At 40.7% G+C, this 26612-nt stretch overlaps 1 protein-coding gene across 1 annotated transcript; it reads left to right on the top strand.

The window, feature by feature from the left end:
* On the top strand, positions 1–26612 carry LOC124276554 (dnaJ homolog subfamily C member 2-like). The gene is made up of 18 exons (XM_046712198.1): positions 1–233; positions 837–1027; positions 7196–7271; positions 7897–7995; positions 9728–9872; positions 10453–10533; positions 11483–11548; positions 12235–12326; positions 13475–13596; positions 13993–14061; positions 16266–16346; positions 16663–16751; positions 17055–17124; positions 18754–18920; positions 20995–21092; positions 22303–22410; positions 23022–23200; positions 25824–26612. The coding sequence occupies exons 1-18, from the start codon at positions 179–181 to the stop codon at positions 25887–25889; spliced, it is 1854 nt and encodes a 617-aa protein (XP_046568154.1). The 5' UTR covers positions 1–178; the 3' UTR covers positions 25890–26612.

The raw sequence follows: 26612 nt of genomic DNA, 5'->3' as shown, positions 1-26612 counted from the left end.
ACGATTCTATTCGTAAGCCTCGATGTCACATGTGCGAGAGAAACATGCACAAGTGATGTAGACGCCGGTGTTGTTTGAGTAGTCAACAGTATATAGTTATTTGAAGAGTAACAGAGAAATGATGTTCATGTTGATGTAACAGAAACAAACATATTGTTTAAGTGACGTTGCGTACAAAATGTTGCCGGTTGCCACTGACGGCCAAACGACGGAAGTCTTTGGAAAGTTGTCAAGTAAGGCGCTTCATACATTCATAAATCTTTTTTTCCAATTATTTCTTCGTATAAATTATATGCCTGACTTCAACGAATAATTATCTGTCTCCAGTATTTTGTGTAATTATGACTTGTATTTTCTGAAGAGTTATCTAATTATTTAATAAGATGAGGATAAAGCAACACGTTAATGATTTACGTGGATTTCTATCTTTTAAGAATTATTTCCATTAACTGTTTGAGAGGTTCCTACTTTGTTTTCCATATAAAGGAAACTACATTTTTGGGTAAGACTTCCGCCCGTATCCCCCCTAAATTTTAACGATGAGGAAAAATTTCTGTGAGTGGCATGTTTATAAGTTTCAGTACCGTATGTTCATATACAATTAGCATGTTAAATGTTTAAAATTAACATGTTAAAACTCATCCTTATCAGATGAGGAATAAATACTCAGGTGATATGATTTGACTAGAATGAAATTTAAGGGGGGAAACGGGAGGAAATCTTTCCGATTTTTCAATGCATTCAATAAAAAGTTTGCTTCATTTGTGGTGTTATCTAAAGAAATATTGTGTGTGTTAAATCATGTCATTGACGAAGTAATACCAACCGTTTTTCAGACCCACTTATCTTGGAGGTGGAACCCGTTGGTCGTTGGTTTGAAGCGTACACTCAGAGACTCCAGAACAAGCATTCAGTATCCCATCATTCCCGGTCTAGCTCCAGCTCTTCCGAGAGTGAGACTGATATCTATGATGATGATGAATTCAGCGAGGCGCTGCTGCTGGGCTTAGACCCAAAAGAATGGAAGGTAGGAATGATAAATGGGTGAATTGGGTGATGATCAGTGATGCTGATAATCTCCATGGGATTCCAGTAGGGGATGTTTGTATGTTGTTTAATACTTCACTCAGTAATATTGTTGTTTAATATTGCACTCAGCAATAGTCCATCTGTATGATGCCAGCCTGTAAAGAATTGAGTCTCTACCTGACCATGTGAGCAACCATTGTTATCCAGCCTCATGTAAGAATGTCGAGTTTTGATTGGTTCACGTGACTCTGATAAAATACCATGTACACCCCTCATGATCCGCGAGCAGGGAGTACAAAAGCCTTTAGTAACGTGCGCTGCATTGAGGTCAACCGATCAGCTGGTGTCAATATGGCAGCAAGGAAACGTTTTGCCAAAACAACTGATAAATTTTGTTTTGTTTTGTTTTCATTTAGTAAAAACATTCGGCTAGAGAAATGCGTTATCGTGTCGAGGGAAATACGGGGTTTTATCAGTCCCGAGTAAGGTTGTATTCCCCAATCCTCCGGCTCGGAACTGATAAAACCTTGTATTTCCCTCGACACGATGTGATAATTTATATTGCTGTCAGGGTGTAAGGATGTGTAATCAACCGAGTCACTTGGCACCTCTTATTATCAGTGGGGTGGTGGGGTAGCATTGTGATTAAAGCTTTCACTCGTTATGCTGAAGATCTAGGTTTGATTCCCCTCATGGAGTCCTGTGCCATGATATTGTTGGAATGTTCCTAAAGATGGTGTAAAACCATACTCACTCTTACAATCTGATTTGGTTGCTAGAGAGCTGTTGTTACCTAGAATCTTCATAGTTAGCAACCTGTGCTTTTAAGGCTGACTGTTTGAATTGGGTTGGTAGTGTTTTATGTGGCCTGTCAGTGTACAATGACTCCAGAAAATTTCTAAGGCTGTCAAAAACGGTAACGGGTCATTTCACCCCAAACATGTTCACCCCAAACATGTTCACCCCAGCACAGTTTCACACCAAGTTGTTTCACTAGCGTTGGGTATTGCCAAACTTTTCGTATTGCGATATTTGTGATATGTGTTGGCATATTGCAATATGTATTGCAATATATTGTGATATGTGTAACACATGGTTTAAGGTAATGAAATTACTGCTTCCTTACTTTTGAATCAATGCCACCGGCCACTGGCAGGACTCAGATTTGATTGTACAAGAGAACAATTGAAAATGTTTCCAAATTGTTTATCCCAACAACGAGTGCTGGTACCAATCTATTTTTTATATGGTTTAAAAGTAATGCAAATGCAATTATATGACCAAGAAACATTCTCAAAACTATTAATGTATGATAATATAAAGGATATAATGTTTTTAGTATTTTTGACTACATCACGAAAATTACCAATCATGGTCATGGAAATTGCCGATCATACCAGGTGAACCGGTTCACGAAAAGTGTACCGCAATATACATGTATATCGTATTGTGAAGTTCGAATTGCAATATACTGGTTAACCAGTATTATCGCCCACCCCTTTGTTTCACCCCATTTAGAGGTTGTTTCACCCCAGCAAAATAATATTATTATTGTAAACTATTAAAAAATTTCAGTATTTTATTCATCTATGTAAGTCTATGGTCTCTTGATAGAAGACCATTCTGAACTACTCTTGGGTTTTCACTTGGTCAGCCTCACAGTGGCACAAGAACATAGATGAGATATAAGCTTAAGTCTGATGTGCCATGACAACTGAACTGAACTTTATTTACACCGTCCGCGTTCTGCGGCATTACAGGTACAGGTTTACATCACAATGTAAAACTTAAATACATGTATGAGTGAGTGAGTTGTGGTTTACGCCGCACTCAGCAATGTTCCAGCTACATGGCGGCGGCGGTATGTAAATAATCGAGTCTGGACCAGACAATCCAGTGATCAACAGCATGAGCATCGATCTGCTTAATTGGGAACCGATGACATTTGTCAACCCAGTCAGCCAGCCTGACCACCCGATCCCGTTAGTCGCCTCTTACGACAAGCATGGGTTACTGAAGATCAGTATTCTAACCCGGACCTTCACGGGTTAATACATGTATGAAACATAAAGAAGTCATATATATATCGCTTGGTTGCAAGAATAAACTGTCTGTACATTAGTCCTAGTATTGGCATACAACCTACGATACGATACATTACGATACTAAAATTTTAGTCACGACGATATATTGCCAAAGTATTGTGCACTGAAGCTGCGATACGATATGAATCCCGATATAAGGGTGGCGATACAAAACGTATCACGATACTAAAATCTTTAATTCTAACACCAACTATAAAACACCTTAAGATCAAAATAAAACCCTTTTAAAGTATTTCGTCAATTTCCGCCAGCGTTTTTCAATGTTTATTCGGAATCGAGATCATTAAGTTTATACACAGACTTTGTAAATGTTAATAACATGCGAGCGCTATGTCTGACACAGTGCTTGGCGCAAGAATTTCCGAGAAAATGTTTACTTATGAAGGGAAAATAAGTAAGCATATATTTTTATCATCAAACAAAAGTAAGTCTTTTTTCTTGAAAGATATCGCGATTCGGCAATATTCAAAGTTAAACATCGATGTATTGTGGCCCATTTGAAGTATCATATCGGGATATACTTCAATGTAAAACTTTGTATCGATTCACTGTATCGGCGGCCCATGGATCGATGCATTGATGCGTATCGATGAATCGTCACACCACTACTGTACATACATTTTGACCATTTAAATGAACAACATTACACTCATGCGTTATTGGTTATCTTTTGTGGGCGCGTTGCTTATACTGAGACATTATTTTGCAAAATATTGCTAATTTCCTAATTGTTCCTTGTTTGTTGAGTGAAAAAGCTGGTTCATTTTGTGCATTTTCGGGTTTCTACAAAAATAGTTGTTGTTTTTTCCTTTGTTGGGCCAAGGTAAAGGCAAATAAACAAAAAAGTAAAATTCATCTCCAATATCGTTTGCATTACAGAGGGTACATAATCTTTCATTTGGGGGAGTTTTGATCCATCGTCCTGTTTCAGTTGGTAGATAATGGCTTGAAGACAAATTAAGTAAGTACCTTTGCTTAAAACAAAATCCATTGTTTTAGTGACCTTGTCAGCTAGATTCTTTTTTATTAAGGTTAGAGAGACACAGTAGCATTTACCTGATTGTAGTAAAAACATTGCCTAATTAGGATTAACAGATTTAAGCGTTAATACCATTCTCCATGTATACTCAATTAGTTGGACCACCTTCGTGGTGTAGTGGTTAGAGCATCCGCCCAGGTAGCGGAAGGGTGCGGGTTCGATCCCCGACCGCGTCATACCAAAAGACGTTAAAATATGGTACTTGTTGGTCCCTGCCTGGCGCCCGGCATTAATGGGTACAATAAGGACTGGTCGGCTCGGAGTCAGTATAATGTGTCTGAGTGGGGTATTCCTGCTTCACTGTGGCATGGTATCTCAGTGGGCTAGCACTATAAAACCAGCTTAAGTCTGGACTAGTACAAGCAGCCGCATACACATACACACGCATGCACATACACATACACACGCATGCACGTTGTCATATGAGCGAAATATTCTCAGACACGACGTAAAACCCAATTTCACCTCACCTCAATAAGTTGGGATGAAACAACTCTATGGGATGAATTGACCTAGTTTGGAATTGGGAAGAAATAACAGAGGTGAAATGACCAGGGTGAATTGACTTGGGCTGAAACAACCCGGAAAACGTCAAAAACTGTATTGACAAACTTGATGGATAACAACTTCTTGGGTCATCATTGACAACAGGTCAAGAATCTGTATCAAAATGTCGCACTCACAAAATAAAGAAGTTGATATCCATCAAGTTTGTCAATATTGTACTTTCCAAATTTTAAAATACCACTCAAAGAAGTTGACAAAAACTGGTTTGTCTGGTCAAAACAGAATTTAAGACTGCCATGATGAAGATGGATTATTGTGGACTACAGCGTAAAACAAACTGACTGTATTTTACAACACTGGTGGGGCGGTGGGGTAGCCTAGTGGTTAAAGCATTTGTTCATCACACCGAAGACCTGGGTTCAATTCACCACATGGGCACAATGTGAGAAGCCCATTTCTGGTGTCCCCCGCCCTGATGTTGCTGGAATTTTGCTAACAGCGGCGTAAAACTAAACTCACTCACTTACAACACTGGGTGGATTTTGGGTTAGGGGTGTGAGATCCCCAGTCTAAGTAAACTTAGTAGAGCTGTGACGATATATCGTAGTATCGATAATCGTGATACTTTATCTGACGATAAATATATCTATGTGTTTTTGCGTATCGTGATATGTATCGTTGACCTTAAAATTGTTAATTTTCACTAGATATTGATGGTTATGTCAAAATTTCTTGCTATTAAAATATGATTTTTTAAAGAAAATAACTGAAGAAAGCATATCGTGATATGCATCGAATCGTATCGTTCCAAGATATCGCGATACGTATCGTATCGCGAAATTTCTGTATCGTCACACCTCTAAAACTTAGGCTAACTTGTACGTTACACTGCTATACTGAGTCTAACAAACCGTAGTAGAAAGTCGCGTCAGCTAACCTTTTGAATCAGAACACAGCATACCAATTGCGAATATTAACATTCACACATACCAATTGAACCTTTACCTTGAAAACATTTGTATTCGAACGATTCCGAATGCTATTTTCCACACGATCACTTCCGAATGATACACATGCCATTATTCACAACAGTGAGTAAACAGTTGCAGGAAATAGCATGTTCGTAAATATGCCAGGATGTCATCTTGCAGAAATATAAGCTAATAAGAGAATATCCAAAAACACTGAATATCAAACTGAATTCTGAAGAATTGAAAAGATTAAAACAGTTATTGGTGACAGGGAACCGTAAATCAAGCCAAACCCAAAATAGTAGCTGTTGTGTGATTGGTTGAATCAGTTCGGCCGTCTCGCGTTTGATTGGACGGTCATAGGTCGCTCAAAGGTTAGCTGACTCAACCTTCTACTAGGGTTTGTTAGACTCAATATAGCAGTGTAACGAAGAATACTGAGCCTAAGTTTACTTAGACTGATGAGATCCCCAGTGTCCTTCACATGTCGTAAGATAATACTGCGTGGATTGGATGGTTAGACTCAATGACTTGGTTGAATGTATGTTTTACTCTGTGAAGTACAAAGTTGCTCATATCAGTGACTGGTCTTCATGTTCTTAGACTCTATCATTTACAGACCACCTTAATATGGATGGCGTCTTGCTGAGTGCAGGTTGATGATGATGATGATGATGATGATAATATGGATGGCGTCTTGCTGAGTGCAGGTTGATGATGATGATGATGATGATGATGATGATGATTTACATTGATATATTTCATCTGCATCATTGTAAGCCTGGTAGAGGCCCAGAATGGCTTATTACATAACAGCCAAGCTTCACTCAAAATGAAAAACTAGAAAGACAGGAAGTAATCGCAGGCTTCTGCAATATTATGCTATAAGGATAGGAATTAATGCTAGCCCGCTAGCAGAAACCCCTTTATGAATAGGGCTAGTAGAACTCCAAACATAATTGTGGGTATCCACCCATATAGCTGGAATATTGCTGAGTGCAGCATTAAATATCAGAAGAAAAAAGAGGGTATCACTAACTTACCGGTACTATTCTGACTAGTAAACCATTAAGGTCAATTTATGTCACTGCATATTATATAGTATGACCAGAAATTATTGAGAATTTTAGGAATATGTTTAATTGGATTTCTAGTATAAACAACCTTGACCAGCTATCAAGTGCTTGGGTTCATTCAAGGGAGACAACCCCGTTAATCCTTTTTCATTAGTTTGTGAAGAGTTATCCCCCTTTGTTTACTTGCCAGCAGACGACATTTTCAGTGATCCTCAGTATGGATGATTTAGAGAAGAGGAAGTTGATTTTAGAGTATTATAACAAGGACATGAGATCAGCTAAAGTGATTTCAAGTACAACAGGCATCCCTTTGTCCACTGTTTAGAAAGTTTAGACCAGGGAAGAAATGGCCTGCTACACTGGGTTTGATTCCCCACATGGGTTCAATGCGTGAAGCCCATGTCTTGTGTCCCCCGCCATGATATTGCTGGAATATTGCTAAAAAGCAAACTCACTCGCTTATTGCAGCATCAAGATCACTATGCAGTGCTAGGATTGAAGAATCTACGGTACAAGGCCTCAGAGGACCAGATAAAGAGGGCATGTAAGTATTGGTAGCACTGACTAAACACCATAATACTAGCCGTGGGCATGATCCACTTTAGTTGAGCTACAAGTATTAACTGTATAGTTATATCATAGGTTTACATCTTAGTGCTATGAGACCGCCTCCGTGGTGTAGTGGTTAGAGCGTCCGCCCGGAGAGTGGAAGGTCGTGGGTTCGATCCCCTACCGCCTCATACCAAAAGATGTTAAAATATGGTACTTGTTGGTCCGTGCCTGGCTCTCGGCATTAATGGGTACAACAAGGACTGGTCGGCTCGGAGTCAGTATAATGTGTCTGAGTGGGGTATTCATGCTTCACTGCGGGATGATATCTCAGTGGGCTAGCACTATAAAACCAGATTCAGTCTGGGCTAGTACAAGCAGCCGCACCTACACATACACACGCATGCCCGTCGTCATATGAGCGAAATATCCTCAGACATGACGTTAAACCCAATTTCACCTCACCTCACCTTAGAGCTATGAACACTTTGTTTATCATATTATCACCATTATAATAACGCCTTTGTTAGACTTTTGATAGCCAGTGGTATATATCATGTAGCTCTTGATGCAGTAACTTTCCAAGAGAAGACAACTAAGAAACTGTTTCATGTTTACAGATAAAAGGAAAGTTTTGAAGCATCACCCAGACAAGCGGAAGGCGAGAGGCTTGAAGGTGAAGGACGGTGAAGATGATTATTTCACTTGTATTACCAGAGGTATGTGATCTTGGGTCAAAATGAGAGCAGTGACTTAGTGTGATGTTAACTGCTGTAATGTTATAGCTGAAATTATCCACTGATGCCTTAATATATCACACCACAGGGTGCAATTTCCCCATTTACAACCTGCACCGATGCATGTTCAAAATGGCTGGTGCGGGTTACTGTCAGTAATAGGTTGCACCCGGTGCAGGTAACGATAAATCCTTCATCATCTTACAGCTGTCATTGTGTGTTTTAAATGGGAAGTAAGGGACTGGAAGTAACAAGACTTGTTACAAGCATAAACATTTATGTACTCAGTAATCAGTTACGTAGCAGTAATCGTATGACTGAGATTTATGAATAAAGGTAAGGCAAAATTGAAACAGAATCAGTCATCATTTATCATCATGGGATCTGGGTCAGTTGAATGTATCTGATAATGAGTACTTGTTAATAAAATTATTAAAGAAGTATTTATGTTACGTTTAAGAAGCAGTGACATTATTTTATGGTGCAACCAGAATTTTGATGATGCAGCCAAATCTATAAACCAGGTTGCACTCAGTGCAAGTACTGAAAAAAACCTGAAATCACATCCTGCACCAAATGATACTTTATAACAGAAACTTCATTAGTATTGACGGGGGCACTTTGGTCTTGTATATTAAATCACCACAGTTCATTGTGGAGAGTTGCTTCCCTTTGGTGTGCCATGATCCTATGGTTGTGATTTTCAATCCCAGGTTGATGATGATACAGGATGTTAACATGCACATGGCATTGACCTTCATATTTCAATTTGTGCCCAAAGCAACATTAAAGGGGAAGTGAACGTGAAAAAATCACGTTTTTTTTCATTTCATGTGAAACAAAACAAACTTTTAGAATCAGTTCATGTCAATGTTTGAAAATAATCACACATTTTTCTTACATTGAAATTAGATCTCCCAATACAAGTGTTATGTTTCGCCAATACAAGGCCTTTTATTTTCCAAGGACATAGGCCATAGTTACCCCCTTAGATGATGACATGATTGGTCCAGTTGATTTTGACTGGTGTCCTGTCTTGTCCCGAAGCCAAAGATATATAAAGAAATTAATGGGAAAATGAGTTAAAAACTGTAAGATCGCAGTGTTTGCCTATAACCCTGAAAAGCTGTAGGCCCTAAGGACCCAGAACCCAAAAAATCAATTGCACCAGCACTAGTTCTCAGTATCCCTGTTCGAATCAATAAATCCGTAATGAGGGTCAGATGGTAGCAGTGTCTCTCATCTCCAATTGTGTGTCAGTGTTCCCTTGTATGTAGATCGCTGCTCATGCAGTCGACCATTGGTTTGCATCGACCAGATTCATTGTTTTCAGGCTGCCGTGATATAGGTGTTAAACAACAGGCACTGAGCTGTGTTTGACTTGTGTCGTTAGATAGCCGCAGCTGTTATGCAGGAATTTTTTTTGTGGATTAGTGACAGTTGAAAACTATTTCCTATGCCTTTTTTTGCTTGAGAAGGCCGGGCCTGTGTCCCATATACCACTCAAGAGAAGTAGAGGAGCACCTAACACTGTGAAAGAATTGGGTGATCCTTAACATCTTTTGTACAGTATACTTAGAAATGAAGGGTCATGTATTTTTTTCGAGGTCACAAATGTGCCCATGACCTTTACAACCTGAATCAGTGATTGTTTATTCTGTGGCTGTATGTGCGAAGTCATGTAATTTATAGAGACCAATATCGAATGTTTCAGCCTATGAGGTTCTTGGTACCCCCTCTAAGAGACGGGCATATGACAGCGTTGATCCAGAATTTGATGATTCCGTACCATCAGTTACAGCACACTCAAAAGAAGATTTCTATGAAACCTTCACATCTGTGTTTGAAAGGAATGCAAGGTGATGATTTCTCAAATATTCCTGCAGTTCTTTTTCTTGTTTATGTCAGCAGTTACAGAATCAACTTGTAGGAGCGCAAATTTAGACATGGTGAAAAATTTACTGTCACTGCACAGTTTGTAGTCCTTTACCCAGTGAAGTGGATCTTAACAATTAAGGACTTTGAGTCCTCTATACCTAAAAAACAAATATACCCAGGTAAATCGCCAGAAAGTGCTTATCTTTGATTGGTTTGTTTGTTAAACACTGCCATTAGCGATATTCCAGCAAGATGGACGTGGTCTGCAAAAAATCATCTCTGGACCAGACAATACAGTGGTTACTAACTTTTGCATCTACGCAAGTAGGATACGATGACACATGTCAACCAAGTCAGCAAGTCTGAGCTCCTGATCCCGTTAGTCGCCACTTACAGCAAGCATTGGTTACTGTAGACCAATTCTAACCCAGATATTTGTGGGTGGTACATTGTTTGATAAATCAACATTTGGCAATTCAAGTTAGATGGTTCTGTATTTAAGATTCCTATATTCATGACACGAAAGTCCAGCTGAGCTAATGACCTCATTGTACATTTCAGGTGGTCAAATAAGAAGCGAGTGCCCCCACTAGGAGATGACAATTCCACATTTGACGAAGTCAACGACTTCTATGGATTTTGGTAAGTTGTTGATATCACTGCAGAACTGACTTGTGTCTTTTTACTGTATGTCTTGAACATTTGAGGTTCCACATTGGAGGATGTTGTCACCTGTAACATTACAGACAGGCAATATTCCTGAAACATTGTAGGATGTGGTGGTTTGCCTGATCATTGGAAGATGTTGTCACCTACCTGAAATATTACATTCTGTGACCATACCCCTGAAACATTACAGTCTGTGACCACATTCCTGAAACCTTGTGGGATGTTGTCACCTACCTGAAACATTGTAGGATGTTGTCACCTACCTGAAATGTTGTAGGATGTTATCACCTACCTCAAACGTTGTAGGATGTTGTCACCTACCTCAAACATTGTAGGATGTTGTCACCTACCTCAAACATTGTAGGATGTTGTCACCTACCTCAAACATTGTAGGATGTTATCACCTTCCTCAGGCATTGTAGGATGTTGTCACCTACCTCAAACATTGTAGGATGTTGTCACCTACCTCAAACATTGTAGGATGTTGTCACCTACCTCAAACATTGTAGGATGTTGTCACCTACCTCAAACATTGTAGGATGTTGTCACCTACCCCAAACATTGTAGGATGTTGTCACCTACCTCAAACATTGTAGGATGTTGTCACCTACCCCAAACATTGTAGGATGTTGTCACCTACCTGAAAAATTACAGACTTGCCAGACTTCTGACAAATTACAAGATGTTGCCTCTTGCCTTTCAAAATTCCTGAGACATTGCAGGTTGACATATACCAGGAAAACATGAGTATTGGACATGGGCAGACATGGCCTCTCAGACTAGAATGGTTGAAAATCGCTTTTTCAAAAATATGTACCAAAGACAATCTGAACGTATATATATATCCCATGCCAAGTGATTCAAGTCATCATCTCCATAGCACATTTTCTGTTGTATCACTTTATCACATCTTATTTTCCAGGTATGAATTTGATTCATGGAGAGAATATTCATATTTAGATGAAGAAGAAAAAGAAAAGGGTGAAAAGTAAGTATGATATCTGATCGTCAGTCAGAAAGGAATGATGAGCTTGTCGCTTCAACGTCAGTGCGCAACATCACACCAACAAATATTGTTTTACATTGTGTTCTTAACCCTGTATATAGTAACCTCCAATATGGTATCATAAACGGTAAATGTAGTGCTACGGTACTGTTTCATTATTACATGTCTTATGTCTTTGTCTCAGCAGAGGGGCGGTGGGGTAGTCTAGTGGTTAAAGCGTTGGCTCGTCACGCCGAAGACCCGGGTTCGAATCCCCACATGGGTACAATGAGTGAAGCCCATTTCTGGTGTCCCTTGCCGTGATATTGCTGGAATATTGCTAAAAGCGGCGTAAAACCAAACTCAGTCAGTCAGTTGTCTCAGCAGATAGGATTGGCAGTATGAAAGTTGGGATTTTAATACAGTTGAGTAAATATTGTGTCATAATGAAGGAGGGGGAGGCAGGATAGCCTAGTGATAAAGCGTTCGCTCGTCACGCCAAAGACCCGCGTTCGATTCCCCACATGGGCCCAATGTGTGAAGGCTATTTCTTGTGTCCCCCGCAGTGATATTGTTGGAATATTGCTAAAAGCGGCGTTAAACCACACTCACTCACTCACTCACTCTCTCACTCAAAATGAAGGAATAGTATTGATCATAACACAGTGATATAACTTTCTGTGTAACAGTCGGGATGAAAGAAGATGGATTGAAAAGCAGAACAAGGCTGCTCGACAGAAGCGGAAGAAGGAAGAGGTTTCAAGGATACGATTGTTAGTTGGTGAGTTGATGACTGTTTCATGGATCTGTGTTCACATTTCTATAATAAAGATGTAACTCAGAACACTGAATAATGAACAATGCTTCACTGCATTGTCAGATCTTTGGTGCATCTTCAGAACTTGACTGCATTGTCGATACATAACTGCATTATACTTCGATAGAGGGTAAGTACAGTAAACTGTGTCTGTAACACATGCTTGTAACAAACTGACAGATACCGTGAATCCTCATATTTAAGCCCTGTCGTTTTGATTTTCGAATGACGTAAATTTGAAATTTCTTTTAGAGTGATCTCACTACTGAGATGGGCTCACTACTGGACACGATAAGAACAGATTTCTTGGGCATTTGCATGGATGGTCACATTCTTAAAGTTATGGTGATCTTAAAAAATCTTGTGAATGTTCCAGAATGGGAAGTCCCCCAAAATATTGAACTCTTTGTTTCCAAAGGTGGATCAATGACCGAGGCCCTGATTTCAACGCAACAGTTTTAATTTTAAAAGAGTTCTCTCAAATTATAATGGTTATGTTGAAAAGATGAACGAATTTGTTCATGGAATAAGATTCGTTCCATTAAAAGTTAAAAAGAATAAAGTTTTGTTGTATTTTACCTCCTCTCGAATTTAAGCCCAGGGCTTAATTTCAGAAAAAATAATTCTTAGATGAAATGGGTTAAATTTGAAATTAAGCCCAGGGCTAAAATACGAGGATGCCTGGTATGAGGAAGTGTTCTATTTTTTGTCATGTCCTATTGCTGTTTATATTAGTCCAATGCATATAATAAACTATGGTTAACAAACTATAATTAGTGGTCCCTTTGAGTTGGTTATAGTGGTAGATTATTGTATTATGTTCAATGTTATCGATGCCACAATTTCCATATCTGTAATCAGGTTACTGATGCAATATTCGCTCGCTCACCCACCCAACCACCCACCCAACCACTAGGGCTGCACAATATAACCGGTTACCGGTATTTACCGGTTCAGACATGAAAACGATACGTATTGCGATACGCTAATCGAAAACCGTAATTTTGACTTGCATTTCGGAAAACTTCATATGTCTGTATCTCTATCTCCCTCGCTCACTCGCTCAGGACTTGTGTGTCTCAGATATATGATCCCTGCCTTCTATGTTGTAGACAATAGCTATGCCTGTGATCCTCGAATACAGAAGTTTAAAGATGAGGAGAAGGAGAAGAAGTTGGCAGCCAAACGGGCCAAGCAGGAAGCAGCACGGTTAAGGGCGGAGGAGGAAGATAGAGTAAGGCTGCAAGAGGAAGTAGTTGTCACAAGAACCATCATGTATATTTATTGTCATCAAACTTATTACATTTACAGTTAAATGCACTGATATCAAATGCATCTAAGGAACTGTATGAAAATCCTGGGATAGTTTGGCATTGAATTTGCAGGTCAGAAGACCCGTGAAGATCTGGATTATAATTGGTCTTCAGCAACCCATGCTTGTCTTAAGAGGTGACTAACGGGATCGCTGACTTGGTTGTCACATGTCATCGTATCCCAGTTGCGTAGATCGATGCTCATGCTCTTGATCACTGGATTGTCTGCTCCAGACTTGATTATTTACAGACCGCCACCATGTAGCTGGAATCTGTTTTCAAAAACATACTTTGAGACTGGTGTTCTCCTGTCACAGGTTCGAAGAGAAGCAGAGGAAGAGGAGAGGAGGAAGAAACAGGAAGAAGATGATAAAGCTAAAGCACAGGTAAGTTAAAGGTGTTTTGTCACAGCATTAGTACATGTTACTGGAGGAAAACCAAGTTCTGTGGATAGTCAGCCTCTTTATTGCAATGAGTGCAACGTTACAGTGTTAGTACCTACACCGAAACGTCGCACACATTGCAAAAAGGAAGTTGACTATCCATAGAACTTGGTTTTCTCAACTTCTAAGATGCCTCTCAAAGAAGTTACATGTTAGTGACCGGTCAAGGGTGATATGGATTCCATACTACCGCTGGTGGGGAGGTGGAGGTACTCTGACCTACTTACACCACATATCTCCCTTTGCATCTAGATCACCTAGCTGATCATCATAGTCAATGATATCAAATGCTGTCATCTAATGCGTTTGTTGTGTTGTCCAAACTATCGCAAGGCTGCAGTGAGGTAGGGGCAGTGGGGTAGCCTAATGGTTAAAGCGTCGGCTCATCAGACTGACGACCCGGGTTCGAATCCCCACATGGGCACAATGTGTGAAGCCCATTTATGGTGTCCCCCGCCATGATATTGCTGGAATATTGCTAAAAGCGACGTAAAAACCCAACTCCCTCACTCACTCACTGCAGTGAGGTATCTGTAGGAAACATGCCTGTGCTAGTCTTGGAGTCAGATTTATCATACACCATGTTCATCTTATTCAAATTATAATATGGTACAGGCTCATACTGAGTAAGTAGCTGTTACAAAGTTGATTGTGTTCGTCAAGGAGGCTGATGGTGTCCTATATTGCCTTCTATCATATTCATTGTCTTGTCTGACTTATTGTTAGGTTGCCGTGATGTGACTGTAACATTCCTGCCTGTGACTTTGGTGGGGTGAATATCATTCTTGGTCACAGCAGACGAGGTTAAATGTGTGGAGTGTGAATCAGCATCAGACAAACCAGTTGAAGTACTGTCGGAAATAGAAAAAAACTGTTTTTTGGCTGTTACTCTGTATCCCTAAAATTTACACAATTGCAAATAGCATATGTCTAAAAAACACACATCGGCCTAACTGGGCGTTCAGTGGGATGCGTAATAGCATATCCAGAAAAGCATGTTTACTCGTAAAATCGGGCAATACTTTGAAAAAATACGAATAGCTGCTTAAAACAATAGATCAGACTATAGATGACAATTAGGTCGCTCGGCCAGGTATGATGACATACCGTCGACACACCGAGCATGAAATGCACGTACTGCCTATAGGCACAAGGGGTCATCTCAAAGATATTCAATGTGTTTTCTTTTGTGTTGAATATGTCTCAAATATTGATTAACATCTAATGTCTTTTTTTCATAAAGTTTATGTTGAGATATGTAAAACAGCATGATACCCATAGAAAGGCTTAAATCAGCCATCGTATCAAATGTCTAAAAAATATAGGTAGCATGGCCACCTGAAGATCGACAGGACAGGATATTATTTGTAAATTGTTACTGCCCCAGTTTAATTCCCCTAAAGGATTATCTTATCTTAGCTGATATCTCTAATCCCCCAGCCCGACCCCAACCATCGTCTACGACACCCGACCTGGTTTTCCTTTTACGACACCCGACCTGGTTTTCCTTTTGAGACGTTTTATAGTGGTAGTGAGACTCCATGGTAGCTACATCTTTAATAGTTTCACGAGTAAACATATTATTTTGTACAGCAGCTATCGTTTCTAATGAAGCTAAGTCTAATTTCAAAATGGGCATTTTTTTTGTCCTTTGTAATACAATATCATTGCACATGGCATAAAGCCAAGGTCTGTTCCAAATAAGTCAACTTGGACTTAGAAAAAACAACACATTGCTCATTTCTGGACTAATCTCTCGTATCAGTAAAGTCCTTTTTTTATGTTTCCTATCTCACTACCACAGAGACTGTAGTTAGGCCGAACTTAGTTTAACAGATATTTCACACTTTCACATATTAACTGCATTAATTGCGGATCTAAATGTGAAAAAATCAAACCCTATTTCCGACAGTACTTTAGTGTCATGTTCAGGAGCGGAGGGGTAGCCTAGTGGTTAAAGTGGCTCATCACGCCGAGGACTCAGGTTGAATTCCCCACATGGGTACAATGTGTGAAGCCAATTTCTGGTGTCCCCACAATGATATTGCGGGAATATTGCTAAAAGTGGCGTAAAACCATACTTACACACTCACTCACTCACTGACTAGTGTAATGTGTGATGTTCCTTATCTTCCCCCCTGTTGCAGGCTGCTGCAGCCAAGAAGGAGAGAGAAGCTCAGAAGAAGGCGCTGAAGAAGGAGAGGAAGACTATGCGAACTGTGATAAAGGTCGGGGAATGTTTTAGATTTTCCCCTTAATGTTATTGTTTTATGCTTACTCTGTGAAGCTCACCCTTACCAGGCCAAGATTTCATGTTTCAGTACTTGGCCATTTAGAAAGATGTTTCCATCACCTCAGCTTAGACTTGCTTCAAATATGATGCCTCAGGGTGTCTTAGGGGTGTTTTAAGACACAAGTAGTGACCTTGGTTTTGCCTTTAAGGTCTGTCATTGTGAAATGGTAAAAAGAACAATTGTAGTAGACTCAGTTTTGTGGACTAGGTGCTATTTTAATCGTGAATCTTTATATCTTCCATCATTGCAGGACTATGAATATTTTGCCAGTGACGAGAAGGAAAGGTTGGACTATATGACGGAGGTTGACAAGTTGGCGGAAATATTGTCACTCACAAAGTAAGTAGTTTTTTGCTTCAGAAAAGATTCAAGTGTCTGTGACATTTGTACCAATTACAAACAGGAACACTATACATTTATCCCCAAAATACAAGAATAAGACAAAACCAAGAATGCGCCTCATATTTAAACAACCATTTGCAGGGGTATTCTCTAATTGTTCACATTCTCTATACAGAGGTTCCATGATGACATTGTTTGATTTCTGTCGATGTTACCAAGCGATGCTTTTTTAGAGAGTGTGCTTTTACGTTACATGAGCCTGTGTTGTCCCCATGCTAGTGATTCTTGTCTTACCTGTAGGTTACAGTCCTTGAATGAATCTCTTAACTGTGGGGACAAGGAGAAGGCTAAAGATGCTTTCCTGAAACATGTGAGTATTATAAATAACACCCAACAACATAATATGTTTCTTGATAAAGAACCCGTGAAGGTCCGGGTTAGAATGAACTTTCAGTAACCCATGCTTGTCGTAAGAGGCGACTAACGGGATCGGATGGTAAGGCTCGCTGACTTGGTTGACACATGTCATTGGTTCCCAATTGCGCAGATCGATGCTCATGCTGTTTGCTCACTAGATTGTCTGGTCCAGACTTGATTATTTACAGACCGCCGCCATATAGCTGGAATATTGCCGAGTGTGGCGTAAAACTAAACTCACTCACTCACTCACTCTTGATAAGGAATATCATTGGAAGCTGATGGAATTGTGTGTATGTCCGTCTGTGTGTCTACATCCATCTCCGTGTGTCTTTGCCCATCTGTATGTGTCTTTAGGCGACACGGGGGAAGAGAGACAGCTCCTAATTGTCCAAAGAAGACTTGTGTCTGATTCCCTGATGGGCACAAAGTATGAAGCCTGTGCCATTGCATCACGTTGTTAGAGCTAATACTTTAATGACACAAAGAAATTCCTACATCTCCTAGAACCTATCCTTGTCTAGACAACATGATTAATTGTGTCACATTGTACCCTGAGTATGTGGATGACTGCTCATATATCAGTCACCAGATTGTCGGGTCCAGATTCAGTTATTTACAGTCATCCAATAGCTGGAATATCATAGAGTGCAGTAGAAACAAAGTGTGATTATTATTGTAGGATATCTATATAGCGCACATATCCACGCAACTAGTGCATGCTCAAGGTGCTGGTATTTTTCCACTCAATCATTGGATGTCAATCTCAATGGCACATCGTATTATCAATCTCATCTCCCTGGGGAGTATACAACTCTTGCAGACACTAGGCGCACCGAGTTATTGCGGCTTTCTCATCCTAATGAGGTACCCATTCACAGCTGGGTGGACTGGGACACAGTCACAGTACTTTGTCCAAGTTCACTGCACGTTGCTGTACGCGCAATTAGGTGTTTGCACGTATTCATGTGGCCACCATCTGGTTTGCAGCAGCTTCTTGAAGATTTGTCCCAATCTCTGATGCTATCTTTGTACACAAGGGTATCATAGATGAGGATGGATGGATGACCTGCTTCAGCCTGACTCACATCCAGTGGGCTGCCATGATGGACCTAAATGTGCACACTATGGCAAAGAAGCCATCTCTCATATCAAGAGAGACCCGTGAAGGTCCGGGTTAGAATTGATCTTCAGCAACCCATGCTTGTCGTGAGAGGCGACTAACGGGATCAGCTGGTCAGGCTCGCTGACTGGGTTGACACATGTCATCGTATCCCAATTGCGTAGATCGATGTTCATGATGTTGATCCCTGGATTGTCTGGTCCAGAGTCGATAATTTACAGACAGCCGCCATATAGCTGGAATATTGCTGAGTGGGGCGTAAAACTAAACTCACTCACTCACTCTCTCAATCATATCAAGAGAAGTAATAACTAAGGCCATCTTCAATAACATTCAAGCTGTCCAAATTTGAATTCTCTAAAATTTAAGACCATTTATGTGAAGAGTAACTTGTAAGTCCTTTAATTTTCTGTGTATAATCAAAATGAGATCAGATAAATGTGTAAATTGATTATTCAGGCGAAAGAAGTGAATGACGGCATTGAGCGTGAGAAGCGGGAGCAGATCGAGGCCATGTCTAAGAGCAGCGGGAGTGACAGTAACAAGGGCAAGAAGACATGGACAGAGGAAGAGTTGTCTTTCCTTATCAAGGCCGTCAACCTCTTCCCAGCAGGAACTAAAGACAGGTTATGATTACACAATGCTATTTAGAAAGTGGTCAAATGTAACATGTTATATTTGGGATTCTACCATGGCTACATGAAATGCTCAAATTTGATTGGTCAATCAATAAAATCAGACTTTTTGGATTGAAAATGTGTCTGATTTCACGGTGCTTCACTGCGCACGTATACAACACACTGCCGCACTACTTCAGCTTGACCACCAACATGGCTAATATCAACACAACAGATGTGATGTAAATGCTTACAAAACATTTATTGAAATTCGAAAAATACAATTATATGATTTTTCCTCCACAATTATTAGGGAAACTCACCATCATATTACCTTCTATTATAAAAAATATTCAAACTCAATTACCATACACAGACCCAAACATAAACAAACAATATCAAACTTATGAATCAGAAAGCCTTGTGAAAATACATCCATATCTATACAAAATGTGCACCAAAACGTTAGTAAACATTTGCCTACCTGGTAAATGGTATATTTGTTTCTGTTTATAATGGGAAATTAACAAGATAATAGTCAGGCGAAACACCAAATTTATGCCAATCGTACTCCATTATGACCTGTTGCTTCGTTCAAAAAATAGATGTCAAAACTTGAACCACCAGAAATTTGCTCTCTGCTAGCTTCCCCGCAAGGCTGTCACTGCTGGAGATCTATGTTCGTACACTTTGAAAAAAGCTTGGCCATAATCCAGTCCCAAGTGATGAAAACAATGTTCCAAGGAATCCAAAGTTAGTGGCATGTACACAAAGCTGCACTGTCACTCTTTCGTCGCATGCGGGGGTGAAGGCACGTACGTGAAATCATGATTGACACTCGCCTGTCATAAAAATCAACAGTCTTTGATGAGTTACAGGTCATGGGTCGATCAGAAAAGGATCTATTCTTTGATTCTGCAGGGTTCAGATTCGACAGTCAGTCAAGTATTTTCCACTGTCACTTCAAATTTCAACCATTCTCAAAATGTAAACACTGGCTTGTCCGCCATTTCGAACTGTTGCGCTGTCAACAACTACTTCCAAGTAAATAAGTAGGTCAGACGATTCCATTATAGTGTGGCCAGGGGGGTACAGTAACACGGCACACAAAACAATAGGCGGGTTTCGGTATTGTGAAGTTGGGATTATATAAACCAAGCTCTTAGGTATCACATTATTGCATTGAATAAACAGTAGTTTGTTTTCTTTGGACAGAATAGAAGTGGCAGTGTTAAACAAAATACGAACGGCACCTACCTCTCCCTTCACAGACGAGTTCAAACTGCCTCTCGTCCCATGCCGGATTACGTAGTGTCTTCCGCAGAACGAAGAATTTCGATTTTAAATCGGTTATGGTAGAATGGAGATAAACATACTGTGTTTGGAAATTAGATGAATGTTAGACCGAATTGATAGTCTCTAAATTAATCATTTGAAACCTCACTCTACGCGTTCGGCTTCAAATGAAATTTAGAGACCAATTCGGTCTAACATTCATCTAATTTCCAAACACAGTACGTTTATCTCCTAATTACACTTTCAACTTTTAGTACTTTTTGGGTTGAGTCCCATCCGGGATTCGAACCCACACCCTGAATTTGTACTTTACTAAGAAAATGTAATCCCAAATAAAACATATGTTAAAGACAGGTTGGTGGTAATTTACCGTTATTCCAATTATTCAGGGATACATGTAATTTTTGCTTATCCTGACTCATGCTAATTATGCTTGTCTCCTTCCTCTTGCGAATGATAGTGGAACACTTGAAATCCCTTGAAGTTCCCTTCTAAAAAAGTGGACGTAAAATCACTCACCCACGAGTAGCGTCCCTTTCCTCCCTTTTGGCGTCCAAATGGTCACATGATTGGCCATATTTGTCACTCTCTCCGACAGCCGGATTTACAGGGAAATCCAGAGTGCGATAAGAGGGTAATAATAGATATTCAGCCAGATGTTTTGTAAAGGAAAGATAACATACATCTTGTAGTTTGGTCTGATGTTATTTAACCTGACATAATGTTCTGATTGTAGTCCAAGGGGCAGAAAGGTTTCATTCATTTTTTGTATTCCTGCTTGTTACAGGTGGGAGGTGATAGCCAAGTTTATAGGGCAGCATGTGGATGGTAGCAATAAAACTGCCAAGGATGTACTAGGCAAGGCCAAGGATTTACAGAAAAATGGTAGGTTGCTTGCTTTGGACATAATGGCGGCACCCAGACAAGACTATCGGATCTGTATGTAAATCAGGTCTTATCTCACAAAGTGCTTCAACTTACTTCACCACCCTATGCTCATCACACTGAAGACCGCGTCATACCAAAAGACCTTAAAATATGGTACTTGTTGGTCCCTGCCTGGTGCTCGGCATTAATGGGTACAACAAGGACTGGTCGGCTCGGAGTCAGTATGATATGTCTGAGTGGGGTATTCATGCTTCACTGCAGCATGGTATCTCAGTGGGCTAGCACTATAAACCCAGCTTAAGTCTGGGCTAGTACAAGCAGCCGCACATACACATACACACGCATGCACATCGTCATATGAGTGAAATATTCTCAAGCACGACGTAAAACCCAATTTCACCTCACCTCACCTCACCCATTTCTGGTGTCCTCTGCCATGATGTTGCTGGAATATTGCTAAAAGTGGCGAAAAACCATACTCACTCACACACTCACTACTTCAGCACCTAGATTAACAACATGACAAGATTTGGAAAATATGTTGATGTCCAGATGGCAATATGTATACTTTGAAAATCCTTCGATCGACCAAAGTCTGCAAGTAGTTTACAAACTGGATGTCGATTTCAATTTCAATTGGACTATGCAAAGACGCTTTAGTCCAGTCATAGCTTAATGATGAAATTCCAGCCCAGTTTAATAAAGGTGAAAACTGGACTTCTAGAGTCAGTTGCCTCCCTTGGCTAGGGAAGATTCACATCCACTGCCCTCAGTCTCAAAGGCAGTTGCTATGCTTTGTACTGTTTAGTTGCTGTTACTGTACCCTAGTGGTTAAAGTGTTCGCTCGTCACGCCAAAAACAAGGGTTCGATACTCTACATGGGTACAATGTGTGAAGCCCATTTCTGGTGTACCCCACTGATATTGCTGGAATATTGCTAAAAGAGGCGTAAAACTCACTCACTCACTCACTATACCCTGCAACAAGGTAGATAACTCTGGTCCTGCTTTTCACCCTTGACAAGGTTGGTAACTGCTGTAGCTTTATAGCCTATGACAAGGCAGATAACTAGCAGCTTTACTTTGATATTCACCAAAGAAATATTTGACCTTAGGCAGATTAAATGCTGACCAAATAGTGAGAAATCATGCAATGAATAAGAATATATTTGGTCATGTGTGTGTTTCAAGAGTTTGTGTCTTTTCAGACTCCTTCCTGAAGGAGGAAGCCCAGAAGAAGGCATATGAAAAGTTCATGCACGAGCACAAGGCTGCTGCTTCTGGGATGCAGGATGTCCCCAGTGAGAGGATGGAGAGTAGGTCATCTTGTCATGTGGTAATGTTTTGAAGAAAGTGTTAGCTCATGGGTTTGATTCCATACTTACATTGCAGGGCCGTTGTTAAAAGCGGCATGGAATCATACTCATTAGCTCACAGAGCATCGTGTTTACCAGGGTTCCCTATGAGAATAGTTAGACAGTCTGGGTCCCATGTCAAAGGGTCTAGCATAATCAGTCGATACAATGTGTAGGGTATATATATTAAACCTATATTTCAGTGGGCTTGCAGTGTCAACTTTAGCATGCATGCTAACACGTGAATAAACGTTGCATTGAAAGTATGATTTTCTTGAATGCAACGTTACAACGTTTTAGCGCATGCCCTCATATCATGGGGCGGTGTGATAGCCTAGAGGTGAAGACCTGGGTTCAATTCCACACGTTAGTACTCTGTATGAAGCCAATTTCTTATGTCCCTTGCCATGATATTGCTGGAATATTATTTACATTTAGGAGTAGGTCCTTAAACCTTTGCTTGCAATGTTGACATCACTCTGGGTTTGATTCCCCTCATGGGTGATATGGTTGTAATATTGGTGAAAGAGTCATCAACACTCACTCACTCACTCAGCTCTTCTCCCCCCCAGGTATTGCTGAGCAGCAGATCCGGGAGACCGGCACCAACCCTGCCCCCTGGACATCAGATGAGCAGAAGCTCCTGGAGCAAGCCCTCAAAACATTCAACGCCAGTACACCTGACAGGTGGGAGAGGATTGCCGAGTGTCTACCTCTACGCAGTAAGAAGGACTGCATGAAGAGATACAAGGTAATAGTCACGTCTCCTCCTGGAGGGGCGGTAGGGTAGCCTGGTAGTTAAAGCGTTCGCTCATCACGCTGAAGACCCGGGTTCGATTCCCCACATGGGTATAATATGTGAAGCCCATTTCTGGTGTCCCCAGTCATGATATTGCTGGAATATTGCTAAAAGCGGCGGACAACTAAACTCACTCACTCACTCGTTCTCCTCCTGGTTGGGTGCCACATACAAATTTGTCCACAACTTCCTAGGCTGGTTGTAAGATGCTATGATGGATCGAAAGGTCAGCATAGTGAGTTGGTCGATTGTGTGTCAACTTGATGGTGTGATTGATGCTGATAATATCATGGGATTGTCTGGCCAACACTGAATTATTTAGAAGCCTAAGCTTGTAACTTTGATATAGCAGTGTGGCATCAAACGTCATGTTAATACTTACTTGCATGACGTGCAATAGGTTGTTGCTCGTGCATTCCGGGAAAGAGAAACAGAGCAAATGAAGGCCACACAATACTGTCACTTTTGGAAAGCTCAACCCCTGCCCTTGCGATCGTTCAAAAAATTAAACGGCTATTGAAACGCATAGCATGCCAAGGCTCACGTCTGCATAACGTCATGAGGCCATTGGGATGGTCCGTGGGGGAATGTCTCAACGACAAGTGGCTGCACATTTCCACTGCCACCGGAACACCATTTCTGCACTGGTGAGACGCTACCAGAACACAAATGACGTCATCGATCGGCCACGTTCTGGGCGTCCACGTGTAACAACGCCAAGAAAGGACAGATGGATAAGGGTGACCCATCTGCGCCACAGGTTTTCAGACTGCAGTGATGACTGCCCGAACCATCCCAGGATTTCGCCCATTATCCACACCAACACAGTTCGACAACGTTTACGTCATCAGGGATCAGACCAGGGCGTCCTGCCATACGGCCTATCCTGACACAAGCGTCATCGACAAGCTCACCGAATGTGGTGCGAAATCATGTCCGCAGACCCTTGTTTTGGTGGAGAAATGTTGTTTTACAGATGAGTCCAGGTTTAACATTTCCCATAGTGATGGATGTCAACGTGCCTATAGATGCGTGATAGAACGTTATGCACAGGCCTGTCTTGGAGAGGAATCGCTTTGGTGGTGGTTCCGTGATGATTTGGGGTGGAATAACAGCACGCCAAAGAACCCCTTTGGTGATTGTTCAGGGCAACTGAACTGGTGTGGGCTACAGACAGGGATCAGATTCTTCGACCTGTGGCAATTCCTTTTCTGCAACGTCATGGCCCTGGGTTAACATTCCAACAGGACAATGCCCGCCCTCATACGGCAAGGGTTGCTATGGATTTCTTGCAACACCACAACGTTGACTTACTGCCTTGGTCTGCAAATTCCCCGGATCTCTCCCTGATAGAGCATGTTTGGGACGAGATGGATCGATGTCTACGCCGTCTTCCTCATCCGCCAGATAACGTCCTTGACCTTGCAACAGAACTTGAGAGAATCTGGCGTGACATCCCACAAGCCTTCCTTGCACGTTTGATAGGCTCTATGCGTCGACGATGCACTGCTGTTCTCAATGCCAATGGTGGACATACCCGTTATTGAGCTTGTGACATTGTCGTTTGACCCCTGTCCCGCTTGTGGACTCGTGACGTCATTGTGATTGACTTTTCAATTGAAATTCTCCTGACTTGTTATGGTCTCATGATCCCTCCATTAAAGTTTATATGTACCTTTGACATTGTTATCGTACTTATCAACTGGGATAATATTTTGACAATGCACAGTTCCTTTATGTGGCTAGTATAGTTGTGGACAACTGTTCATCGGGGAAACGCTGCGACCTGTCAACACAAGACTCAAGGAACATCAAGCTTCCGTCAACAAGCTCGACCAGAAGTCTGCCATATCAGAACATATACTAAAGAACAAGGACCGCACCATCAAATGGGAAGCCACCAAAATCCTGTCCACAAGCAACAACTGGCGCCAAAGGAAGCTTCAGGAAGCCATAGACATACGGAGATGTCAGCTAGCAATCAACCGTGACCAAGGAATCTACCTACCATGTGCTTGGGACTCACTCATCTAATTACATCACTGTTGCTTATCACTACCTCATCAGCCCACTGGCCTCTTGTTTGTAGTGCTCACTGCCCTCCCTTACCTCGTGTTTGTACGGTATCACTGGCTTCCCTGTGTTATTCTACACCCAATCAATTACCATGTTGTTTTAGCGTATCACTGGCCTCCTCGTGTTTGTTTTACATCCCATCAATCTATTATCATGTTGTTTTAGTGTATCACTGGCCTCATGTTGTTATTACATATTCATTCCTCAACATTGTTAAACTTGTTATACATGTTTTCTTTGTAAGTGCCCATGTATGTGTATATGTATATCCCCCTTATACTCCCTACCATTCACCTGATGAAGGAGCAAGCATATGTCGTGTTATTCACAATAAAGAAGTTGACATCCATAAAATCTTGCTTTTCCTATGTATTCCACTTATAAATGCCCTTCAAAGATAGGATTTTCTATGTTTTACTCAACTGCTTTTCAGAAATGTACACATTCATCTGTACACATTCATCAACAAATGCACTGATTAATACTGTCTGTGTTGCAGGAGTTGTGTGAAATCGTTAAGGCCAAGAAAGCAGCACAGGAGGCAGCAAAGGGGAAGAAGACATGACGACAGTGTCCGCTAGATACCGATGTTGTCTTGTCTGCTGTGGATGTACAGTCTCTCACCAATGTTTCGGACAATCCCTGAGTGTACACAGTGTGTACGATCAACGCTGTAGCTACATGTTAACATGAGTGTATTGCTGTACATCGATACCCATCTTTGGCTTGAGAACCCAAGCACCTCACATCTGAGGGTTTACTGAGAATACAACACTGAAACAGTCAAACGAGTTTTCCATATTTGAAATACATCTGTTGTCTACAAAATTTATTTAAGTTCTTTAACAACAAAGTCATTGTTTGCGTTTGATGAACTTCAAAAATTATAAATAATAGTACTGCAGCCATATTGATGTATCTCTTTTGATGCAATTTTGTAAATGAATTTTGAAATATTGAGGTTAAATATTAATATTGAGTACTGTTACAGTTTTTTCTGTTAATAAATCATTAATGAAATAATTTACAAAGTATGATTAAATATGTTGTTTGAATTGTTTAAGAATGAAATGTGAGGCTTTTTCTTGTTCAGGAGGCTATGGATATTCTGTCCCCGATACTCTGTAGTGTTGTGTTAGTGGATTTGTAACTCAGCTTACAAGCATAATACATAACCATGTGAGGCATTCATGGGGACTTGTTTGTGTGGGGTGAATGATAAGGTTTGTCCATATCCATTTTCATTTGTCAGCATGTCCATTAGCTATTAAAAATATTGAAAATTCTG

The sequence above is a fragment of the Haliotis rubra genome, unplaced genomic scaffold (assembly GCF_003918875.1).
Source record: "Haliotis rubra isolate DU_JTF1 unplaced genomic scaffold, ASM391887v1 Scf21, whole genome shotgun sequence".
Lineage (NCBI taxonomy): Eukaryota > Metazoa > Mollusca > Gastropoda > Lepetellida > Haliotidae > Haliotis > Haliotis rubra.
Note: the sequence above shows the minus strand (reverse complement) of the source record. Positions and strands in the feature narration are given on the sequence as shown.

Coding starts and splice junctions, on each gene's coding strand:
- LOC124276554 (XM_046712198.1), top strand. CDS start 179: ATGTTGCCGGTTGCCACTGACGGCCAAACGACGGAAGTCTTTGGAAAG. Junction 234..836: donor AGTCTTTGGAAAGTTGTCAA/GTAAGGCGCTTC, acceptor ACCGTTTTTCAG/ACCCACTTATCTTGGAGGTG. Junction 1,028..7,195: donor TAGACCCAAAAGAATGGAAG/GTAGGAATGATA, acceptor CGCTTATTGCAG/CATCAAGATCACTATGCAGT.